This window comes from Thalassophryne amazonica, chromosome 6 (assembly GCF_902500255.1).
Source record: "Thalassophryne amazonica chromosome 6, fThaAma1.1, whole genome shotgun sequence".
Lineage (NCBI taxonomy): Eukaryota > Metazoa > Chordata > Actinopteri > Batrachoidiformes > Batrachoididae > Thalassophryne > Thalassophryne amazonica.
This window is the reverse complement of record NC_047108.1, coordinates 100,713,212-100,738,855: the sequence shown is the minus strand read 5'-3', so window position 1 is coordinate 100,738,855 and position 25,644 is coordinate 100,713,212. Positions and strand designations below refer to the sequence as shown.

Sequence of the window (25,644 nt, the reverse complement as noted above, 5' to 3'; positions counted from 1 at the left end):
CTGGTTAAGCGTTGGGCTTCAGACCAGAGGATCCTCAGTTCAAATCCCAACCTGACCGGAAAATCACTAAGGTGCGCTTGGGCAAGGTCCTTAATCCCCTAGTTGCTCCTGGTGTGTAGTGAGCACCTTGTGTGGCAGCACCCTCACATCGGGGTGAATATGAGGCATTACTGTAAAGCGATTTGAGCGTCTGATAGAGATGGAAAAGCGCTATATAAATGCAGTCTATTTACCATTTGTCCTTTCGGCTGCTCCCTTGTTTGCACTCAGTCGCCACAGCAGATCCAAGGTAGATCTGCATGTTGAATTGGCACGTTTTACGCCGGATGCCCTATACACATATGCTCGCAAGCCACTTTATTAGGTACACCTTGCTAGTACAGGGTTGGTCCCCATTTTGCCTTTTGCCTTCAGAACTGCTTCAATTCATCATGGCAGATTCAACAAGGTGCTGGAAACAGTCCTCGGAGATGTTGGTCCATATCCACATTCAACCAGTCTGACTATTCTCTGATATTGAGGCATATTCGTCCAACACAACTGCTGCTCACGGTTCTCTTCGGCCTATTCTCTGTAAACCTTAGAGATGGTTTTGCGTGAAAATCCCTGTAGATCTGGTCTGGTCTGAAATACTCAGACTAGCCCATCTAGCACCAACAATTATGGCACATTGAAAGTCACTTAAAGCCCCTTTCTTCCCCGTTCTGATGCTCAGTTTGAACTTCAAGTCGTCTTCATCACGTCTAGATGCCTAAATGCGTTGAGTTGCTGCCATGTGATTGTATGATTAGCTTTTGGTGTTAAGCAATTAAACGTGTACCTAATAAAGTGGCCTCTGTGTGTATCTGGTTTTATTTAACAACTAAAAGTTCTTCATCAAAATATTTGTTAAAGCTTTGTGAGCAATATATATATATATATATATATACTGTGCCACAGTCTTTCCATTTCTTATGGATTCCTGACTTCTTTAGTTATATTAAAGGCGAAGATTAATTACATTTGTGCTACCTGCTTTGATTCAATATAGAGTTGCATAAATGTGTCTTTGTTTGGGATGGTTATTTTAAAGTTTTGGCATAAAGTTTGTTTTTGTGCATGGTTTTGGGTTTCATGTGCAGGAGGGGGCGGAGCCTGTGGAAGGTCCAGACTGCAGGAATAAAACCAAAAAAAAAAAAAAAAATCCCGCTGCTCTGCTGCTGCTGCAGCTTTTCTTGTTTTTGTCCCAGCTTGGCCTTTGTTCGATTATTTTATTTTATTGTATTTTTTTAACGTGCGCTGCGAAGATGTCCACATATTCGATTCTCCTCAACAGTAAGTTGAAGTGTATTGTCAAACTTTGCTAATGGATCCAGATGATCGTTCGGCATCGTGTAGAAAAGACAACGTATATACGTATTTCTCGTGTCTGCTCAATTTAACATGCTTTATGAAAACCTAACCGAACCGCCAGTAAAAAATAAAGCGTCTGCAGTAATGATAGTCAGTTACACGTTTAATTTTATTTATATTTAAATAAGTATTTTTGAAATATTCAAAATTGTCAGTATGAGAATAAATGACATTTTGAAAAATGTAAGATTTGAAAGCAGATGACATTAACGTATACAAGTTATTTTATTTTGAGATCTTTTTAACAAATACAACGCTGATTTTGAAATATGTAAACATCTGGGTCAAATATAAATGGAATGTTAAGTGTGTTATTTAGGTTACTGAAGACAAACAATACCTACTTTAAAATATTTAAGTTTCTAAAAATAAACATTTTGAAATATTTTTTATTCTGGAAATAAATGGCATTAAAATATTTTGGGTTCTGAAAATAAACGCCACATTTTGTTTAACTTGGGGAAAATATAAAAAAATTGAATTATTTCAATGTACGAAAATAACACTTTTTAAAGTTGAGAAAGTAAAGCTAAAAACGTTTAATCTAAAAATTGTTTTTTGGTGGGGGGGAGGGGTGCTTTGCGCTGTGCGCTCAGGCCGCGTTATTTTTTTGCATGTGGGTTTTGTTTTATGGCTCAAACGCAGCGTGTTTCCAGTTAAATGCGGTCTGAGTGGAGGAGTCAGCACAATCCTGCAGCCTCATTATATGTGTCAGTAATGAGTGTTTCACCACGAGTGGCTCAGACGTGGAGGAAGAAACACTGATTTTAACTGGAAACCAAGAAACACATGGGCAATTAAAAAAATTAAGAAGAGCTTTGTTTAAGTTAGATTTAGAAACACGAAAATAAAAAAAAAGCTAATTTAAAGTCCGACTTAAGTCCCTATGACGTATACCCTCAAGTGACCTTATGCCATTTTAGCCACTAATGTGGTAGGATAATTATAGGGTCAAATGTAGAAGAACTGGTGACTAGTAAATATGCCAGTATTTCAACACAAATCTCCGTGAACCCATCAGTCATCCTTTGTGACAATCCGGAGCTATTTTCATCCTCACTCTAGGTATCAAGAATCAGTCTCAGTGCTTGTGCAGCTGTAAATCTTGGTAAATGGACTGCATTTATATAGCGCTTTTCCATCTGCATCAGACACTCAAAGCGCGTTACAATAAGGCAAAGGCTATACGCTCAACCGTTGGGCAGATAAATATAATGTCTTATCTTGTTCGCCCAACCGTGATTGCGTATTTGACATGTGACATAATCTACGTTTTTTTACACCACTTTTTAAGGCTCTATTGCGGTGTATGTTTGACACATTTAATGGCACCATCTTTAATTACTGCGAAAACACCGCAGTGGATGAAAGACAAACTTCATAAGCATTTTGAATGGAAGCCTGTTAACAATGACGAAACAGTTTTTGAACAAAATGCTACTTGTTGGCTGTAAGATGGTGTTAGTTTGACACTGTTCCCTGGGTGTGATGAGCCAACCAGAACCACTTTAGATCACAGCTGCTCCGCAGGCTGCGAACCCTCCCGCAGTCGGCGAGAAAATATCCGCCTTTTTTCCCTCCTGCGTTGAAACCGGAAGTGAGCTTACAAGCGCGCTCATTGGTCGGTTGTGGTTGGGCGTATATGCTCGCGAATTTACTTTATTGACGCAAGGGTTGGGCGTATAGCCACTCCGTTACAATAATGACCCACATTTACACTGATGTCAGGCTACTGCCATGCAAGGTGCACACTACACACCAGAAGCATCTAGGGATTAAGGCCCTTGCTCAAGGGCCCTTAGTGATTTTCCGGTCAGTCTTGGATTTGAACCGAGGATCCTCTGGTCTCAAGCCCAACAGCTTAACCACAAGACCATCACCTCCCCTAAATCTTGCTATTCTAGGTCTGTTGTCCAGGCTTCCCTGCAAAATAGTAAAATATAATGATTAGAGTTTGGCAAATTACAATACCATATAATGTTGAAAATCTCCTAGATCTTCCCGGGGTGTTATAAGTAACCCCTCACAAGTTTGGATTATAGTTGCCACACGCATCGCCCGATCCTTGCATTCTATGAACAAATGCGGGACAGACAGATTGACAAATTCATGGTAGGAAATTTTTTTCCAATTAAAATTATAAAAATGGTGCACAAAATATATGCAAAATAAATGACCCCACTTGGTCACTTGAGGGTTAAAGTCTGAACTGGAAGAGCACTCATTCTGGCCACACTCCTTTCTTTTAAAAAAAATCTAAATTTTAACCAGCTGTGCACTAAATGTGCCAATTACTTTTGATAACTAATGAACACCTGCTAAATATCTAATTTTCCAGTGTGTCATGACTGTATATCTTGAAAATACATAATTCATTTAAGTTGATGGATGGAAGTAGTTAATTTTTGAAGCTGTTGTTTTTTTGTTTGTTTTTTTAATTTATAAGAAAATGTGATTGTATCTATATGTTAACTGTCGAGTGATCACATGCAGCAGTTATTATGCCAAATGATCAAAGCACTTACTTCCAAAACAAGGCTCCAGGTTTCCTTCTTTTAATTTGTCACTTGTCAGTATGTGATGCTCACAGGCCACATAAGTTCCACATCTCCTACACCCAGATTCAGCCTCGGGGCCTTGCCTTGTCATATCTGCCTACTTATCAATCGTGACGACTCTTGTTGTGTGTCATTACATATCTAATACATTAAGTATAAGTCTGTATTTTTAGCTGTTTAACCCTATAATGCCATACATGTCATGTTTGATACATACAGTACACCCGGAAAGTATTCACAGAGCTGCACTTTTTCAACATTTTGTTATGTTACAGCCTTATTCCAAAATGGAGTAAATTCATTTCCCCCCTCAAAACTCTATTCGCAGCACTTCATAATTACAACAAGAAAAAAGGTTTTTGTTTTTTTTTCTTTTTGCAAATTTATTAAAAATAAAAAACTTAAGAAATCACGTGTACATAAGTATTCACACCCTTTGCTCAACACTTTGTTGATGCACCTTTGCAGTAATTTCACGCTCATGTTATGTGTCGACGCGGGTTGAGGAGCGGACCTGCGTCTGACAGAACCCAGCGGTAAAAATAACCAGAAGGCGGTTCCCAACAGAAACAATTTATTTTTTCACCTGTGCTTACAAATGTAAAACATAAAAAGCGTCCCTCTGGTGGAGTGATAAGTGGCACGTTCACCAGCGCCCGCAAGGATTAAAGCCCGGCGCTTCTGGACTCACTACCACCGCCAAACACCCCCCAGGTGGACACGACGAACCGATTCTCTGTGGAGCAAAGAGAAGGTGAGGTAAGTCAGCAGATACAACTCTATCTTTCGCATAACACACGCTATCAGCAACACACTTAGGTCAATGTTCCTCTTTAACTTTATGCAAATGAGCAGCCTCTCACAACAAGTGGGGATCCCTTATCCTGCACGCCACCGCAGTGAGAAGCAAGCTGCACAATTCTCTTCACAGTCTCAGTTTACTGTGTAACAAAACACCAAAATACTATCAATAATTACTTAATCACTTAATTACCTTTAGCGTGTGCTGACAGCATGTGTCCTCACCCTTCCCTGCTTCACGGGCTCAATATGTCAAACCCAGGCGCGGTCCTCAGCGTTTCACACACGAACGTCACAAGGTCGAGTTCCCGGCAGTTCTGCTGAAATCACACATGACTTATATGCAGAACGCCATCCAATTATCTGCTCCAGCTGCAAGTCTTCAAGGCCGCACGTGAGCCCCTGCCACAGGTGTTCCACATGACGCTAATAAGGGTGAGGACTCTTCAGCCAGCACTTTCTCCACAGACAAATCAGCCCTCATGCCACCTGGAGAGCAAAGAAAAGAAAAGAACACCAACACAGCCAGCCACGCCCCCCCCAACACACAACAGCTCAAGTCTTTTGTATGATGCCACAAGCTTGGCACACCTGTCTTTGGGCAGTTTGCCCATTCCTCTTTGGAGTACCTCTCAAGCTCCATCAGGTTGGATGGGGAGTGTCGGTGCACAGACATTTTCAGATCTCTCCAGAGATGTTCAATCAGATTCAGGTCTGGGCTCTGGCTGAGCCACTCAAGGACATTCACAGAGATGCCCTGAAGCCACTCCTTTGTCATCTTGGCTGTGTGCTTAGGGTCATTGTCCTGCTGAAAGATGAACCGTTGCCTCTTAGTTTGATAAACATCCCCACAGCATGATGTTGCCACCACCATTCTTCACTGTCAAGATGGTGCCTGGTTTCCTCCAAACATGACGTCTGGCATTCACACCAAAGAGTTCAGTCTTTGTCTCAGACCAGAGAATTTTGTTTCTCATGGTCTGAGAGTCTTTCAGGTGCCTTTTAGCAAACTCCAGTCAGGCTGCCATGTGCCTTTTACTAAGGAGTGGCTTCCATCTGGCCCCTCTACCATACAGGCCTGATTGGTGGATTGTTGCAGAGATGGTTGTCTTTATGGAAGGTTCTCCTCTCTCCACAGAGGAATGCTGGACCTCTAACAGAGTGACCATCAGGTTCTTGTCACCTCCCTGACTAAGGCCCTTCTCCCCGATCACTCAGTTTAGAAGTGCGTCCAGCTCTAGGAAGAGTCCTGGTGGATCCGAACTTCTTCCATTTAAGGATGATGGAGACCACTGTGCTCATTGGGACCTTCAAACCAGTGGGAATGTTTCTGTACCCTTTTCAGGATTTGTGCCTTGTCTCAAAGGTCTACAGACAATTCCTTTGACTTCATGCTTGGTTTATGCTCTGACATGCGCTGTCAAATGTGAGAGACCTTGTATGTAGACAGGTGTGTGCCTTTCCAAATCATGTACAGTCAACTGAATTTACCCCAGGTGGACTCCAATTAAGCTGTAGAAACATCTCAAGGATGACCAATGGAAACAGGAAGCACCTGAGCTCCATTTTGAGCTTCATGGCAAAGGCTGTGAATACTTATGTATATGTTATTCCTTTTAAATTTTTTTATTTTTAATAAATTTGCAAAAATCTTAAAAAACAAATCACATTGTCATTATGGGGTATTGTGTGTAGAAGTTTGAGAGAAAAAATGAAATGAATCAGTTTTGGAATAAGGCTGTAGCATAACAAAATGTAGAAAAAGTGAAGCACTCTGAATATCTTCCGGATGCACTGTGCATTTTGTGGGTCAGACATTTTAGGGTAAATTTAAAATTTTTGTGCATTGTTGTTGTGTACTTTAATTAATGGTATTTATTATTTTATTATTAGTTCTTTTTGTTTTGTGCTTTGATTCCTGGGAAAACTCTACATAAATAGTTATTGGTATTATTAATAATAAAGTAGTCATTAAAAATAAATATTTATTTATTTTGGTGTATAATTTGCAAGACTTCAACCTAGTAACTAGTAATACTCCAGAAAATACAACACTCCTTCAGCTTTGGAACTAACTGCCGTCTTTTTTTTTCAGTGGTGCTAGAACTGTTGTAGATCTGAAGTGAACTTTGCCATAAAACTGATCTGCTCTGGGTGTGAACTAAGTTGAAATATCTATTTCCAGATTAATCACTGATACATTAAATACAGTAGTGTTCAGAATAATAGTAGTGCTATGTAACTAAAAAAATTAATCCAGGTTTTGAGTATATTTCTTATTGTTACATGGAAAACAAGGTACCAGTAGATTCAGTAGATTCTCACAAATCCAACAAGACCAAGCGTTCATGATATGCACACTCTTAAGGCTATGAAATTGGGCTATTAGTAAAAAAAAGTAGAAAAGGGGGTGTTCACAATAATAGTAGTGTGGCATTCAGTCAGTGAGTTTGTCAATTTTGTGGAACAAACAGGTGTGAATCAGGTGTCCCCTATTTAAGGATGAAGCCAGCACCTGTTGAACATGCTTTTCTCTTTGAAAGCCTGAGGAAAATGGGATGTTGAAGACACTGTTCAGAAGAACAGCATAGTTTGATTAAAAAGTTGATTGGAGAGGGGAAAACTTACACGCAGGTGCAAAAAATTATCGGCTGTTCATCTACATTGATCTCCAATGCTTTAAAATGGACAAAAAAAACAGAGACGGGTGGAAGAAAACGGAAAACAATCCATCAAAATGGATAGAAGAAGAGGTTACAATTTGCCAAAGAACACATCAACTGGCCTAAAGAGAAATGGAGGAATATTTCGTGGACTGATGAGAGTAAAATTGTTCTTTTTGGGTCCAAGGGCCGCAGACAGTTTGTGAGACGACCCCCAAACTCTGAATTCAAGCCACAGTTCACAGTGAAGACAGTGAAGCATGGTGGTGCAAGCATCATGATATGGGCATGTTTCTCCTACTATGGTGTTGGGCCTATATATCGCATACCAGGTATCATGGATCAGTTTGGATATGTCAAAATACTTGAAGAGGTCATGTTGCCTTATGCTGAAGAGGACATGCCCTTGAAATGGGTGTTTCAACAAGACAATCACCCCAAGCACACTAGTAAACCAGAAAAATCTTGGTTCCAAACCAACAAAATTAATGCCTTGCAGATGTGAAGAAATCATGAAAAACTGGTTATACAACTAAATACTAGTTTAGTGATTCACAGGATTGCTAAAAAAGCAGTTTGAACATAATAGTTTTGAGTTTGTAGCGTCAACAGCAGATGTTACTATTATTCTGAACACTACTATATATATAAATGACTCATCTAATTTGTTTAATCTGTCACCACTGTACACAAGGATGAAAAGACTACACATTGCGCTCCAAAATGAGGTTCTGTGGCGCCTCCTAACTTGCCCTAAAGCTGTCATAGGTTTCTGCATAGCGTGATCTTTGCTCATCATTCTGCACATGCGCACAGTTAGATGTGCAAAATATTGGACTGTCAACTGTTTCAACTGTTTTATGTTTATGCAGTTTACACCAAGTATTTTTGGAGAGAACTATAGTACTAGTTATTGTTGATCGAAAACCGCCATCTGCACGTGCTGATCTGTGTGCATGCGGACAACAGATCTGGCAGGTGGTACTGATCTGCTACTGAATGGGGAAGTTCCCTTTACCTTTAGCTCATTTGCTCACTGTGAAACTGTCGTAAAGCCATCATAAACTTGTGTAAACCCTGAATAAAAATTGAATAGCATCAGCATGAACCAAGAGTAGGAAGCTTTGAGGATAATGTGAAATCTACTAGGAATCTGGGAGTGCAACAAATTGAAACTGTTTCACTAAACTGACAATGGACTTAAGGGCTCGCATTTTTTGCTACATGTAACAACTGGGACAGTGTAACATAAGATGAAATCAATATTCCATTCAAAAGAGCCTGTCGTTTGGACTGATCAAGCTGACTATAGAGCAGGTAGTTCTGTGGATAAGGATGATCTACCAATATATAGACCTGGCTTTGAATCCCGCTCACACCACCTGTCTGTATCCTTGGATAGAACACAATCTACATTGTGTCTCGCCATCTAGCTGTAAAAATGGCTACTGACCTTGCCTGGGCAAGTAAATGTGAGGTATCATTGTAAAGTGTTTTAAGGGACTGCTAGATGGAAAAGCGCTATAGAAATGCCACGCGCCATCCAGTGTGTGTAATGTAGCAGTGCATGAATATTATTGTGACCAAGATCAGCTGGCTGACCTGGAGTGTAAAGTGAGTGCACTTTCTTTTTGTGTTTAAAAAAAAATAATAATAATAATTTCCTGGCTCCGCCCCCATTGGTATACCTCAAGCTTTAATAGTCTATCTTGGCACAGGCCATGCCGAAACCTTTCCACAAGATTAATGAAAATGTTCTTTGGTAAATGACTTATGTTGCATTGGACAAAAATCAATCTAAATTTTTCTTAGGTAAAAGTGTGTAGTAGTAGTACTGCATGTGCTAATTACTCATACTCTGAATGTGTCATTTAGCTGAGTCAACAGCTGGGTACTTTTATTCTCAAACTACTCATACATATATCATCCCTGAATCACAAAAAAAATGTTGCTGAGCTCAGTCAAAGTTGATATGTGACTCGTTACGGCTGCATGTTGTTAATTAGTTCCCCGTGTGCTCCCCTTTGTCACAAACGAGTGAATTTGCAGGCCGCTGGTTAATGTCTGTTATTATGGCTGGTAAAGCAGCAGCACATTAAGCGTTGAAGCAGCCTTGTGAGTCACGAGGCCCTGTGTGTCTGCAGGAGAAATGAGAGGAAATTACAGGTTTTGGGACGCATTGTTTGAGTCTCTGCAGGAACCTTTAGTTTATACCCTTCAGCAGCGATGCCACCAAAGTTTTCCAGTATGAGGTCTCCTTGTTATGCCTGTGTGTGTACTCTGAAGTTATTTGAAGTACTTTGGAAAAGCCTAGACGTGTACCCTGTAAAATTCATATAAATGGACGCGTTCATCCACTCCAGGCTGCTAACATGATAACTCAAAAACAATAAATGTCATTGTCTTAAAACAGTATAAAATGAGGACAAAGTGAAAATCTGGTCAACTTTGATGCATTATATCAATCCAAAAAGGAACTTTCTTTGCTTTTGTAATATCTTGTGACCTGCCTGCCGCTCACTGAACACTGCCACCTGCTGGCATGCCTACTGGATGCCTGATGATAATAAAAATTAGGAGCAAATGAGGCTGAGAGAGGTGAGGTGACGTTACTTTCTGATTGTTTCAAGGCTGTTCTGTTTTAAAAATCAAACAACACAATAATTCCTGAACACAACCCCACAGAAAGGATTTGGCATGAATTTTACAAGGTAAGAAAAACAGAATATTTCTGCACAGAAATGTCCAAAGTCAGAGCAATAATACAGAGCTACTTCCTGGCTGTTTTACATCAGTTTTGTTCTAAAACTCAAGAAGGTCACAACCTTGCAGACAGCATTTTGTAATAATACAACTGAAGCAGACACTTCTTCCTTCTCTCTCTGTCTGTCTCAACATATGTGTGGATTTAAGCTTGAAATGAGTTTAGATGTACATTTATAAAATTGCTGGATGCAAAACAGGGTCATGATAACTACAAAGGACATCATAGTTCCTCAGTGGAGTATTTTCTTGATATTTTGCACCTGTGGCCTCAACAGGCCGTGGTGCTTGACCTTTGACACCAGGTTGTAGTTGAAACAGGCTGACCGTCAGGCTGGATCTTCATCCCGTCAGGATTGTGGCTTCACCACGAGCAGCAGCAGCCAGCATGAATAGCGGCTCTGTGCACTTTGGCTGCACGCATCTCTTCAGGCCCGTCAGTAAACATGTTGAAATAGAACTGCCGGAAAAACAGGCTGTAAATAGCAAACATGCAATGTGAGGGTTTTCTGTCATTAGGGAAACACAAATACACAACAAAGTACAAAAATGATTGTTGACACCTGATTTTATTTGATGGTAAATAACCTCTTTTTTTGTTGTTTTCCCCTGTCTGGAAATATTTAAACCGACTTTTGAAATATATAAACTGACCTCTCTTTGAACCTGCATGTGCTCCAGATGTTTACTCTGAAATCTCTCAGCGTTAGTCATCGCCAGCTCATAGTTGTAGTCAGATTTACTGTCTCCACTGTGAAGTTAGTGCAGCTTTTAGGGCATATTCAAATATCATAAAACGACAAAAAATAAATAAATAAAAAATGCATGCTTCTATGTTTTCACAAGATGAGTTTGTTGGTACACATTACTGTGTTACTTATTATTCATATATAATCGTTTATTACAATATATTTTACTGCATAAAATATTAATTGCTTAAAATTTTCTCAATAAATGTGGATTGTGGTGAGGGTTTATTCTTCTTTAGTATGTCAATAAAACACCAATTTTCTAATAATTACATTTGTGTGAAAAGTAGTATATTTAAGAAAGTAAAAGTTTTTTTAGCTTAATAAAAACTTGACTAATATAGTTGTGCAACTCTGTGTTAACGAGGGATAATAATCAGTAAATAATGAATTGATCAACTGTTTTAATTCTATTTTGAAAGTAAATGGTCATTGAATGGCAGTAAATTATTGAATACATGGAAATGTGCCATTAATTTTACAGTGGCTTTGCTTTATTATTTTCAGAAATTTATTTGAACAACTTTTGCACAGTACTGTATCTATAACTGTTATTTTTATTTTTATTTTGTTTGCTATATTTGTCACTGTAGACTGTAGGGTTCCATAATGATAAATCTATAAGTTCATAAGTACCTAAACAACACATTTGATGGGAAACCAGAGGCTTGGGGAGTAACGGAATAATGTAATGGCGTTACGTAATTAGGATACAAAAAAAAGGTAACTGTATTCCACTACTGTTACAGAAAAAAGATGTATTCAGATTACAGGTATATTTAGTAAAAATGGGGATTAGTTTGCAGGATTACAATTTTAATGCATTTTATGATATTATCTGTATATCTTTTTTTTTTTCTTAGAAACGTGAAGGTCCCTTCATGGACAGCAACATGACATCTCCTAACCGGGCAAAATATTGACGAAGTACCCGGATGTTAATGCATTTTCAATGGAGATTCGTGACTGAACACACTCAGAAAAATGCTCGCAAAATACGTGTTAAAATGCCATTTTGACCTGGATATCGAGCCAGTAAAATTAAATTACATTAAATTATGTCAGGAAAGTATTAAACTTACTCTGACACACACATTCCCAAATATTAGTGTTGAAAGTTACACGGATCTGAACTGTTCCAGCTGCTGAGCTGAGGCGTCCTGCTGCAGCAGCTGCTGCTGTTCAACGCAGCTCGTAAAACCATTACAATATATTTATATACATATTATATTTTTACACAATTATCCTTTATTGACCGAGTTTCATTCATGAAGTCAGTGGTGTGTGTACACATCTCTATGTGTGGGTGTGACTGTGAGCGGCACAGCACGGGTCATTATAATCTCATTATTTTAAGGTGCAAATTTTAAAAAAGTCCCCAGTCTTGTCGAACAATTTTAATCACTATTTTAACTTGACATTGGTTTAGCAGTGGAAAATATCAACTCGACATAAGTGAAGAGTTAATGGTTCGTGTCATCGGGCGACACAGGTACGGCAGGAAATATACAGCTGTTTATCATCCAAATATCACGGACAAAGTAACAAGAAGAACCAAAACCACTTACTTATGGAAGGAAATATTGTCTCCCTTGTTCCTCCATTTGTGGCTTTGCCAACATGTGCAGCTTTCTGGCATATTCCACCTGTTTCTTGAACTTCTATGCACGCAAATCACTAACTTGCCCAGAATTAAAATGGCGACCACGCCTCCTTACTGACAGGATTTACTTAATGGTTTTCATTATGCTTTTGTTCTTATTTTGAAAGTTCAGTAAGTGGACTGATATGTTAAACATGGTGCGAATGCTATGTGAAAGACTAAAGTAAGATAATTTTATGTTTACTGAACAAGTAGTAGACTTTTTTTGTTTTGTATATTGTTCTGTAAGCCACTTTTAATTACAAATTGATCTGCACATCTCCTGAGTTTTCATTATCCTTCATTTGTTTTGCATTTTGGTTGAAAATTTAGCAGGTGAACACTGGGTGTGTTTAAAACAATATTGTGGTGCTCTTAATTCATAATGTGAAGTAAAACAGAGCGTGCCATGTAAAAGAAACAGTTTTATTTTTGCTTAATAAACTGTACTATGTGGTCAAGACTATTTATATTTAGTTTCTTTGGTCTGTATTAGCATATTTAATACTGGAGTAATCCAGAAGTAATTGAAAGTAATCAAATTACATTACTTTAATATTATGGTACCTGGATTATGTTACTGACTACATTTTTCAACAGGTAACTAGTAAATGTATTGGAATACATTTTTAAAGTAACCCTCCCAACCCTGGGAAACCATAATCATTTTTAACAGGAATAAACTTATTTTGTTTTCATTTCCCTGCCATATAGTGACTACTGACTAATTGCAAAGGATTTATTAATTGAAAGATTTATTTGATAAAAAATGTATCTGCATCCTAAATATGTGTTCAAATTTCAGATTAACTGGGCGCTTAAAAGCAGATATTATACAAACGTGATACAGCAGTTCAGTCAGCCTGGTAAAAGTAATTAGACTGTCTTCTAACTACATTACTAAAATGTTTTAAATTGGTATTATGTGGTTTCATAATCTTTGTGTTGAAGTGTTAACTTCCAAAAGAGAAGCGCTTTGTTGTTGTGAATATTCATAATTGTTATTGTCAAATTAATATTCAGTCTTCTGCCTTGGATCATTGTTAATTTACTTTTACAGCTTCACTGAAGGCCAAATAGCCCGACTAAGATTTGGGATCACTCCTACTTGGTTTTTCAGGGCTGAAATATTGAAAAAAATTCATCACATTTCTTCATTGCTTGTCATTGGCATTTGTAAATAAATCATCAGTGAGGTTCTTACTGTGAAAAATATGGATTTAACAACTAAAATCACAATAGATGAGAGTTACAAGGACATACTTTGGCCCCTTTATTCTGTACACTTACTGGCTTGAGCTTTTTTAGAAACTGCTTTCACACACCTGATGGAAAGTCACCAGTAATGCAAATGACTGCTTATTACAACTACTATACAAAAGAACGTCTCTGAACTAACATCAGTGGAAGCTGGAAGCAGCAGAAGAACCACACTGGATGACACTCCGATCAGCTAAGAACAAGAAGTTCACCAAAAATGGACAACGGAAGTTTAGAAAAACATTGCCTGATATGATGAGTCAATTTCTGCTTTGACATTCACATGGAACTGGGTAAGAATTAGGTCTAAACAACATGAAAGCATTAAGAATTCAGGCTGGCTGTGGTGGACACGTGCTATAATAATATTAATCTTAATATAGACCATAATCTTTCAGGAATGTTTCCTACACCTTGTTGAATATGTCGGGATCCAATGCGGCATGAGTAAGGTGTGCCTAATAAAGTGGACAATAACTATATATGGCCCAGTTAATAACTGAAGTCTGCTATTTATTTGAATTCAACATGTCCACCTTATGTTTCCCAAAAGGAGGTGTCCACAGGTACAGAACTCTTATTCTAAGTGGTAGTCCTGGTTATAGTCCTGATCATGGAGGAGTAACAGGAAGACAGAGGTCGGGAATGAGAGGAACAGTAGTAGCCAGTAAATCAGTATTGATCAATATATTTGGTATTCATGATTGCAAACCGTTTTTCTTTTTTTCTTTTTTTTTTTACTTTTGATACTCTGTGTGCTTCTTACCCTGTGTGCTGCTATACAATCCTGCTGGAACCTCATTTTCCTTGAGGTAGTCTTCCCAAGGGATTAACAAAATTCTGTCTAATCTAGTTACGTATGTTATCTTTTTTTGTAGCACTACCTGGAAATGATCCCTTTTCACATTCTCTGTCTGACACATGAAATTTTGTGGGATTTCCACTGTCACATGCAAATTTCAATTCAAAATGGCAACACAATTTTCCCCCAAAAAGATCAACCATTCTTCAGTGTTTGAGTTTTTAAAAAAAAACCTCTCATGAAGTAGTAGTACTGCAAAACTTTGCCACGTGGTGCTACTACATTCTGTTGGAGCTGCTCAGCGTGTTGGAGCACCACAGCGCAGAAATGTCTCGTACCTGTAGCCACATCCTTCCCAACAATAGAAACATACACTTTGTTTTTTTTTTTGTTTTTTTTTAAAACAAACTCTCTGAAGGCTTTAAGAGAGATATTACAAATGTGTGCATCTGTTGACTCAGGAACCTCTTCATTTGTCTTATTCATTCATATTGCATATATGAATTATTTTATAACATCTTGGCATGACGGTATAAAGGTCAAGGTCATTGGATATTCTGAAAATTGGATTTCAAGTACATATGAATCAGTAAATGCAATAAATGTGGATTTACATGTTGTCATGGTGATGTCACCAAATGACTTCATACGGTATTAAACTGTTCTAATCCAAAAATCACATTTTCCACTATATCAACACCTGGACAGTTAGAGAAGAATGATTTCGTGACTCATGACTCATCAGTGACATCTGTGTATGTCGTTATGTGAAAATATGTGATCCCCAAACAACATTTTTTCTCAATAACCCTGAAAGTGGATATAAATCAGAAAATGTGATGTCATGTTCTAATGTATATACGATGTCATCTGCCTTGAATGTACAATGTGTACAAGTCTGTTCATTAACTGTTTTTTTTATTATTATTTTACTTGCTTCTTTTTATTGTGATCAACTCAATAATCATTTTCCAGCACTCCTGCTGTGTTTGTAGTATTTGTCAGCACATAAGAGGACCTTCTCTAAATGCTTGTTTTATGAGGATTCCCTCAACATTCTCAAATAAATTAAATTGTGAAAACATATAAAGCTGATGTAATATAGCATCGAGCTGCAGCAGGAAACACCTGTAATGAATTTTGTGTTATGTCTGTTTCAGTTCTGGCTGCGCTCCTCCTGCCAGGTGGTAAGACGTTACAATGTATCTTTTGCATGCAATGATATTAAAAATGACAAAATGCACACAATCACATTTCTTTTCACGGCGTTTTTCTTTCTTTCTTTGTTTTTGCTGAGTCAGCATGGACTCAGAGCGGCAGCAGCACGCTCGGTGTGGTGGTCGAGACCAAGAACATCACCCTGCCTGCCGGGTCCAAAGCTGTGCTGCTGTGCCACAGCCCCCGCATGGTGTGGACCCAGGACAGACTGAAGGACCGGCAGCGGGTGGTGCACTGGGATGTGGTTCACAGCAGCCCAGAGTATTCTGTGGAGAGGATCCTGGACATGTCACCTAGAGCCCGCCAGAGGGTCTACAATGGCTTCAACAAGGGACGTGTTTCCATCCCAAACTCCGCCTTCAACGATGGCAACTTCTCTCTAATCATCAATGGTGATTATTATAATAATAACAAGAGCAATGTAAGATTTCTAACATTCACCAATCTGGTTCTGGATCACCTCCAAAATTTGGTGAAGTCTTCCATGGCCTAATATCTGTCTGTGGTACAAATTTGATTTCAATTTATTTTCATTTATATAGGGCCAAATCACAACAGAGTTGACTCAAAGCGCTTCACACAAGTAAGGTCTAACCTTACTAACCCTCAGAGCAACAGTAGTAAGGAAAAACTCTCTCTGAGGAAGAAACCTCAAGCAGACCAGACTCAAGGGGGTGATCCTCTGCTTGGGTCATGCTTCAGACACAAATTACAGAATTCACAAAATGAATATACAGGAAAGGCTGAGAATCCGTGATGTAGGTTATTTTTTTATGCAATCCTTCAAAGCCTATATAAAGTGAAATCTTGATTCAGAATCCAGATCCAGATCACCTCCTAAATTTGGTGGAGTCCTCCATGGCCTAATATCTATCTGTCGTGAAAATTTTGTCAAAATCCGTGCAGTAGTTTTGACATAATCCTGCTGACAGTCAGACAAATATAAAAAAAACATTAAGGCTGATGATTTTATTGCATCCATGGCGGACATAATACTCCAGTAACATATTATTACCACACACCTGCATTTCCAGTTATTCTTTACTGTTGCTTGGATGTTTGTCTTTGCAGATGTGATCTCGTCTGATCGAGGAGTTTACACTTGTAATCTGCACCATCACTACTGTCAGATCCACCAGTCCATTCAAATCCAGCTCAACGTCACCAAATCAGGTCAGAACTTTTTCTCATGAGACCAAATGACGTACAGTGAGTTGTGCTTCATGCATCACCTGAGCATCTTTCTCACCATTTATCTTCAGCTCGCAAAGAGCGGCGTTACTGGGATGGAGAGAAGACCGTATTCGTGGTCTTGCTGGGCAGCTCGGTGGTGTTGCCGTGTGTAAACCGGCTCCCCGTGTGGAGAGAGGGTGTCCAAGAGGACCAACAGCAGGTGGCCCACTGGGACTTCCAGCCCCCAGGAGTGCGTCCTAATGGAGCCGAACGCCTGGTGGACCTCTACGCTTCAGGAGAGCGTCGGGATTATGGGCCGCTGTTCAGCCAAAACAAGATGAGTGTGGCCGAGGACGCCTTCATGGTGGGGGACTTCTCACTGTCCATCTCTGACTTGAAGCCTGTCGACAAAGGCCTGTACCACTGTCACCTGCACCACCACTACTGTGGCCTGCACGAGAGACGCATCTTCAGGCTGAACGTGGGGCCGCCACCTTCCACTGCCCCAACTACTGCTCTGCAGAATGACAAGCCAGAACCAAGTAAGACATTTGGAATTAAAAGCAAGAGTAACATTTATCACCCACCACTATGCACGTAGTATGCAGGATACACTCAGAAAACTAATTGGATTAACTCAATTCAGTTATGTGCAGGATTTCTATCTAATAAATATATGTAGTCCCAACTAAATTAAATTATTTTCCATGGATGTGCTTTTTTGAGTTGGAGCTACATATATTTATTAGCTGGAAATCCTGCACATAATTGAACTGAGTTAATCCAGTGAGTTGTTTTTTTTGAGTGTACTGTGTGTGTGTGTGTGTGTGTGTGTGTGTGTGTGTGTGTGTGTGTGTGTGTGTGTGTGTGTGTGTGTGTGTGTGTGTGTGTGTGTGTGTGTATACATTCTTTTCAACACATAACTCAACAGTTTGCAGTAGACACTTGAAACTTGCACCACAGGTGTCTCATGAGCAGTGTTGTTAAAGTAACTTGGAAAAGTTACTTTTTAGTTACTTTATGCAGTTACTTCATTAGCAGATTTATGCAATTACTTCATTAGAATCTGCCGAAAACTTGCAACTACTAAGTAAGTAACTATTAAGGTAACTAGTAATTTAACTTGGTTACTCTTAAGACTGAGCAATCAGCAAAGTAACTAATAAGCAAAGTAACTAGGGGAGGTGATGGTCTAATGGTTGGACTTGAGTCCAAAAGATCATGGGTTCAAATCCCTGCCTGACTGGAAAATCACTAAGGGCCCTTGGGCAAGGCCTTTAATCCTCTATTGTTCCTGGTGTGTAGTGAGCGCCTTGTATGACAGCACCCTGACATCGGGGTGAATGTGAGGCATAATTGTCAAGCGCTTTGAGCATCTGATGCAGATGGAAAAGCGCTATATAAATGCAGTCCATTTACCATTTAATTTTAACTAATAGTTACTTTTCTGAGTACTAAATCTTAAAAATAACCAAGTTAGATTATGAGTTATTTTATTAATTACATTCAGCAGCTGCCGACAATTTGTCCGCAGCTGCTAATGAAGTAACTGCAAAATATAACTGTATAAATTAACTAATGAAGTAACTTTTCAAAGTTACTTTGACAACACTGCTCATGAGTAGTAGAGTTCCTCCAGGAGAGCAAATCAGAGTGTTAAATTCTGTGATTGTTTGGTGCATAAAACTGCACTTTAGTGAAGATCAATCAATCAATTTTATTTATATAGCGCCAAATCACAACAAACAGTTGCCCCAAGGCGCTTTATATTGTAAGGCAAGGCCATACAATAATTACGTAAAAACCCCAACGGTCAAAACGACCCCCTGTGAGCAAGCACTTGGTGACAGTGGGAAGGAAAAACTCCCTTTTAACAGGAAGAAACCTCCAGCAGAACCAGGCTCAGGGAGGGGCAGTCTTCTGCTAGGACTGGTTGGGGCTGAGGGAGAGAACCAGGAAAAAGACATGCTGTGGAGGGGAGCAGATATCAATCACTAATGATTAAATGCAGAGTGGTGCATACAGAGCAAAAAGAGAAAGAAACACTCAGTGCATCATGGGAACCCCCCAGCAGTCTAAGTCTATAGCAGCATAACTAAGGGCTGGTTCAGGGTCACCTGATCTGATTTCCTCCGCCACCGAACCCCGGGAATACTGGAGCCGCCAAGTCCCGAACACCCAGGTGGCCACTGCCTCCACTTGTCGGATCTGGTACTGCTGGCGAGGAACAAAAACAGTTAGATGTGGGTGCGTGTGCACCCAGCAACACGTATGGTGGGAATGCCACCTCCACCTCTCGTCGAAAAAAGAAACAGACACACACAAGCAATAGATATTCCTGTCAGAGGATCAACACAGTCAGCTGAGATCGTTACCTCCTTGGTAGAGCGATATCTCGGCAGAGAAGTGGAGATGACATCTTGCAGATATACCGCTGCGGATCAGATGATTGGTAACAGCTGTCGTAGGTGACAGCTGTCACCCCGGCTGCTCCTGTGAGATGGCAGCGCCCTCTGGTGCCTGGAGCCCACACTCCAGGCAGGGTGCCCTCTGGTGGTGGTGGGCCAGCAGTACCTCCTCTTCAGCGGCCCACACAACAGGACCCCCCCCCCCTCAACGGGCGCCTCCTGGCGCCCGACCAGGCTTGTCCGGGTGGCGGCGGTAGAAATCGGCCAGGAGGGCCGGGTCCAGGATGAAGCTCCTCTTCACCCAGGAGCGTTCTTCGGGGCCGTACCCCTCCCAGTCCACCAAATACTGGAAGCCCCGGCCCATCCTTCGGACATCCAAAAGCCGGCGCACAGTCCAAGCCGGCTCGCCATCGATGATCCGGGCAGGAGGTGGTGCCGGACCCGGAGTACAGAGGGACACATGGAAAACGGGATGGATCCGCAGTGAGGCTGGAAGCTGAAGCCTCACTGCGGCTGGACTGATGACCTTGAGGATCTTAAACGGACCGATATACCGATCCTGCAATTTAGGGGAGACCACTTGGAGGGGTATGTCCTTAGTTGACAACCACACTTCCTGCCCTGGCCGATACGTAGGGGCCGGGGTCCGCCGATGGTCTGCATGGGCCTTCGTCCTCATCCAGGCCCTCAGCAAAGCAGAACAGGCGGCACGCCACACCCGACGGCACCTCCGCAGGTGGGCCTGGACCGAGGGCACACCGACCTCTCCCTCAACCACCGGAAACAAAGGAGGCTGGTACCCCAGACACACCTCGAAAGGGAAGAGGCCGGTGGCTGACGACACCTGGCTGTTATGGGCATACTCGATCCAGGCCAAATGAGTACTCCAGGCCGCCGGGTGCGCGGCCGTCACGCAACGCAGGGCCTGTTCCACCTCCTGATTGGCCCGTTCTGCTTGCCCGTTGGTCTGGGGATGATACCCGGATGAGAGACTCACCGTGGCCCCCAGTTCCTGGCAGAAGCTCCTCCAGACTTGCGAGGAGAACTGGGGACCGCGATCGGAGACAATGTCTGTTGGAATCCCATGCAGCCGGACGACGTGGTGGACCAGGAGGTCCGCTGTCTCCTGGGCCATCGGGAGCTTCGGGAGGGCCACGATGTGGGCCGCCGTGGAGAATCGGTCCACTATCGTGAGGATGGTGGTGTTGCCCTGGGACGGCGGGAGGCCCGTGACAAAATCCAGGCCGATGTGGGACCAGGGGCGATGAGGCACGGGCAGCAGCTGGAGCAGTCCCGAAGCCCTGCGATGATCAGCCTTGCCCCTGGCGCAGGTGGTGCAGGCCTGGATATAATCCCGGACGTCGGCCTCTAGGGACGCCCACCAGAAGCGCTGCCGGACAACTGCCACGGTTCTTCGCACCCCTGGATGACAGGAGAGCTTGGAGCCGTGACAGAAGTCCAGGACTGCAGCCCTATCCTCTGGTGGGACGTAGAGTCTGTTCTTCGGCCCAGTTCCGGGGTCCGGGCTTCGTGCCAGGGCCTCCCGGACGGTTCTCTCTACGTCCCAGGTGAGGGTGGCCACGATAGTGGACTCCGGGATGATGGGTTCCGGTGGATCCGACAACTCCGTTTTGACTTAATCTTCATGTACCCGGGACAAGGCATCCGATCTCTGGTTCTTGGTCCCGGGACGGTAGGTGATCCGGAAGTCAAAACGGCCGAAGAACAGTGACCAGCGGGCTTGCCTGGGGTTCAGCCGCTTGGCGGTCCTGATATACTCCAGGTTCCGGTGGTCAGTGAAAACCGTGAATGGCACGGACGTTCCCTCCAACAGATGTCTCCACTCTTCAACAGCCTCTTTCACCGCAAGGAGTTCTCGATTGCCGACGTCATAGTTCCGTTCGGCCGGGGTCAACCTGCGGGAAAAATAGGCACACGGGTGAAGGACCCTATCGGTCTTCCCGCTCTGGGAAAGCACAGCTCCTATCCCTGAGTCCGAGGCGTCCACTTCAACCACTAACTGGCGACTAGGATCGGGCTGCACCAGAACGGGTGCAGACGAGAAGCGCCGTTTCAACTCCTTGAACGCGGCATCGCAACGATCCGACCAGGTGAAGGGACTTTTGGTGAGGTCAGGGCTGTCAGGGGGCTAACTACCTGACTGTAGCCCTTAATGAACCTCCTGTAGAAATTAGCAAAGCCGAGGAACTGTTGCAGCTTCCTACGGCTGGTGGGTTGGGGCCAGTCTCTCACTGCCGCGACCTTGGCCGGATCAGGAGCGACGGAGTTAGGGGAGATGATAAACCCCAGGAAGGACAAAGAAGTGTGGTGGAACTCGCACTTCTCGCCCTTCACAAACAGCCGGTTCTCCAACAACCGCTGCAGGACCTGACGTACATGCCGGACATGAGTCTCAGGATCCGGAGAAAAGATGAGTATATCGTCCAGATATACGAAGACGAATCGGTGCAGGAAATCCCGCAAGACATCATTAACCAATGCTTGGAACGTCGCGGGGGCGTTTGTAAGACCGAACGGCATGACCAGGTACTCAAAATGACCTAAGGGGGTGTTAAATGCCGTCTTCCACTCGTCTCCCTTCCGGATCCGAACCAGGTGATACGCATTTCTAAGATCTAGCTTAGTGAACATTTGGGCTCCATGCAGGGGCGTGAATACTGAATCCAATAAGGGCAATGGGTATCGGTTACGAACCGTGATTTCGTTCAGCCCCCTGTAATCAATGCATGGACGTAGTCCGCCATCCTTTTTCCCCACAAAAAAGAAACCTGCACCCATCGGGGAGGTGGAATTCCGGATCAACCCGGCAGCTAGAGAGTCCCGGATGTAGGTCTCCATTGATTCACGCTCAGGTCGTGAGAGGTTGTACAGCCTGCTGGACGGGAACTCAACGCCTGGAACCAAATCAATGGCACAATCGTACGGGCGGTGCGGGGGAAGGGTGAGCGCCAGATCCTTGCTGAACACGTCCACAAGGTCATGGTACTCCACCGGCACTGTCCCGAGATTGGGCGGGACTCTGACCTCCTCCTTAGCCTGGGAACCGGGAGGAACCGAGGAACCTAAACATACCCGATGGCAGGTCTCGCTCCACTGAACCACTACCCCGGACGGCCAATCGATCCGGGGATTGTGTTTTAACATCCAGGGAAACCCTAGAATCACGCGGGAGGTGGCAGGAGTCACAAAAAACTCGATCTCCTCCCGGTGGTTCCCTGACACCACCAGAGTTACTGGAGGTGTCTTATGTGTGATTAAAGGGAGTAGGGAGCCATCTAGTGCCCGTACTTGCACAGGTGAAGTAAGTGCCACCAGAGGGAGCCCTGCCTCCCTGGCCCATTTGCTGTCTAGCAAATTCCCTTCTGAGCCCGTGTCCACCAGTGCTGGGGCCTGAAGGGTTAAATCCTCATAAAGGATTGTAACCGGGAGTCGTGTGGCAATATGGGTGTGTCCCACGTGAATGTCTTGGCCCACCCCTAGCCCAGTTTCTAGGGGCGGGCGTTGGTTGTTTAACCGCTCGGGGCAGTCCCTCACTTGATGCTCTATCGAGCCACAAACAAAGCACGCTCCGCGGACCAGCCTCCTCTGTCTATCCGGTGGTTTAAATGTGGCCCTACTCGTGTCCATAGCTTCATCAGCAGGGGGAGCTGTAACCACACGGAGCGTAGAGGCCGTGGAGCGTGGGGAGGGCGGAGCTCGGTTGGAACCGAAAGGGAGAGGGACGGCGCGTGCCCGGCCACGCCCTTCGTCTCATTCCCGACGGCGTTCTTCTAACCGATTGTCTAATCGTATAACCAGATCAATAAGCCCGTCTAAATCCCGCGGTTCGTCCTTAGCCACTAGGAGCTCCTTCAGGACCAACGACAGTCCGTTTACGAAGGCGGCACAGAGGGCAGTGCTATTCCAGCCGGACCTCGCCGCCGCGATGCGGAAGTCAACTGCATAAGCAGCTGCGCTCCGGCGCCCCTGTCTCATTGACAGCAGCACGGCTGAAGCGGTCTCTCCTCTATTTGGGTGATCGAACACTGTTCTGAACTCCCTCAGAAACCCATCATATGTCTGAAGGAGCCGTGAATTTTGCTCCCAGAGCGCTGTAGCCCAAGCGCGTGCCTTACCGCGAAGCAGATTAATCACATAAGCTACCTTACTAGCATCAGTCGCGTACATGACGGGACGTTGTGTGAAGACGAGCGAACACTGCATAAGAAAGTCCGCGCACGTCTCCACACAACCCCCGTACGGCTCTGGAGGGCTTATGTATGCTTCAGGGGAAGGTGGGAGGGGTCGTTGAACGACCTGTGGAATGTCAACGTTGCGCACAGGATCGACAGGAGGGAGAGCCGCAGCAGCGCCCTGAGGGCGCGCTTCCACCTGAGCGGCGAGAGCCTCCACCCTGCGGTTAAGGAGGACGTTCTGCTCGGTCATTAGATCCAACCGAGCCGTAAAGGCGGTGAGGATTCGCTGCAACTCACCGATCATTCCTCCTGCAGACGCCTGTGCGCCCGGTTCTTCCATTGGCCGTTCAACAGCCGGTTGATGCCCCTCGGGGTCCATGACGCTGGCCGAGATATCCTGTTGTGAAAGTGTAGGAACACAGACCCACAACAGGGGCGCAAATGAACGGACAATGAAGGAAGTCAAATAACAACACTTTACTGTTGTGAAAAAACACAACCAACACGGCGAATGTGAAATTTAACAGTCAGTCAATTACAAGGGTGACGTGTGGGCAGGCTCAAAGATAAGAGACGTCCGTCCAAAGCAGAACCGGAACCACACGATTTCCTCCGCCACCGAACCCCGGGAATACTGGAGCCGCCAAGTCCCGAACACCCAGGTGGCCACTGCCTCCACTTGTCGGATCTGGTACTGCTGGCGAGGAACAAAAACAGTTAGATGTGGGTGCGTGTGCACCCAGCAACACGTATGGTGGGAATGCCACCTGCACCTCTCGTCGAAAAAAGAAACAGAATATCTGCTGTCCAACACACACAAGCAATAGATATTCCTGTCAGAGGATCAACACAGTCACCTGAGATCGTTACCTCCTTGGTAGAGCGATATCTCGGCAGAGAAGTGGAGATGACGTCTTGCAGATATACCGCTGCGGATCAGATGATTGGTAACAGCTGTCGTAGGTGACAGCTGTCACCCCGGCTGCTCCTGTGAGATGGCAGCGCCCTCTGGTGCCTGGAGCCCACAGTCCAGGCAGGGTGCCCTCTGGTGGTGGTGGGCCAGCAGTACCTCCTCTTCAGCGGCCCACACAACAGGAAGAGTCTAACCAAATACCGGCATCACTGAAAGCAGCCAAAGATAACGATACGTCTTTGGGATGGTTATGAGTAATTTTTTCTCTAATAGTTAAAATTTTATTAGCAAAGAAAGTCATGAAGTCATTACTAGTTAAAGTTAAAGGAATACTCGGCTCAATAGAGCTCTGACTCTTTGTCAGCCTGGCTACAGTGCTGAAAAGAAACCTGGGGTTGTTCTTATTTTCTTCAATTAGTGATGAGTAGTAAGATGTCCTAGCTTTACGGAGAGCTTTTTTATAGAGCAACAGACTCTTTTTCCAGGCTAAGTGAAGATCTTCTAAATTAGTGAGATGCCATTTCCTCTCCAACTTATGGGTTATCTGCTTTAAGCTGCGAGTTTGTGAGTTATACCACGGAGTCAGGCACTTCTGATTTAAAGCTCTCTTTTTCAGAGGAGCTACAGCATCCAAAGTTGTCTTCAATGAGGATGTAAAACTATTGACGAGATACTCTATCTCACTTACAGAGTTTAGGTAGCTACTCTGCACTGTGTTGGTATATGGCATTAGAGAACATAAAGAAGGAATCATATCCTTAAACCTAGTTACAGTGCTTTCTGAAAGACTTCTAGTGTAATGAAACTTATTCCCCACTGCTGGGTAGTCCATCAGAGTAATGTAAATGTTATTAAGAAATGATCAGACAGAAGGGAGTTTTCAGGGAATACTGTTAAGTCTTCAATTTCCATACCATAAGTCAGAACAAGATCTAAGATATGATTAAAGTGGTGGGTGGACTCATTTACATTTTGAGCAAAGCCAATTGAGTCTAATAATAGATTAAATGCAGTGTTGAGGCTGTCATTCTCAGCATCTGTGTGGATGTTAAAATCGCCCACTATAATTATCTTATCTGAGCTAAGCACTAAGTCAGACAAAAGGT

At 43.2% G+C, this 25,644-nt stretch overlaps 1 protein-coding gene across 2 annotated transcripts in view; it reads left to right on the top strand.

The window, feature by feature from the left end:
• The first annotated feature begins 1,187 nt into the window (after window positions 1–1,187).
• Window positions 1,188–25,644, top strand: part of LOC117512747 (matrix remodeling-associated protein 8-like) — a 44,758-nt gene continuing 20,301 nt past the window's right edge. The window contains exons 1-5 of one of the 2 annotated variants that reach the window (XM_034172947.1): window positions 1,188–1,314; window positions 15,791–15,817; window positions 15,932–16,240; window positions 16,920–17,021; window positions 17,111–17,563. In XM_034172947.1, coding sequence (XP_034028838.1) covers window positions 1,287–1,314; window positions 15,791–15,817; window positions 15,932–16,240; window positions 16,920–17,021; window positions 17,111–17,563 — 919 coding nt within the window. In that variant the 5' untranslated portion in view covers window positions 1,188–1,286. The remainder of the gene's footprint in view (window positions 1,315–15,790; window positions 15,818–15,931; window positions 16,241–16,919; window positions 17,022–17,110; window positions 17,564–25,644) is intronic. The other variant, XM_034172948.1, reaches the window with a different exon arrangement.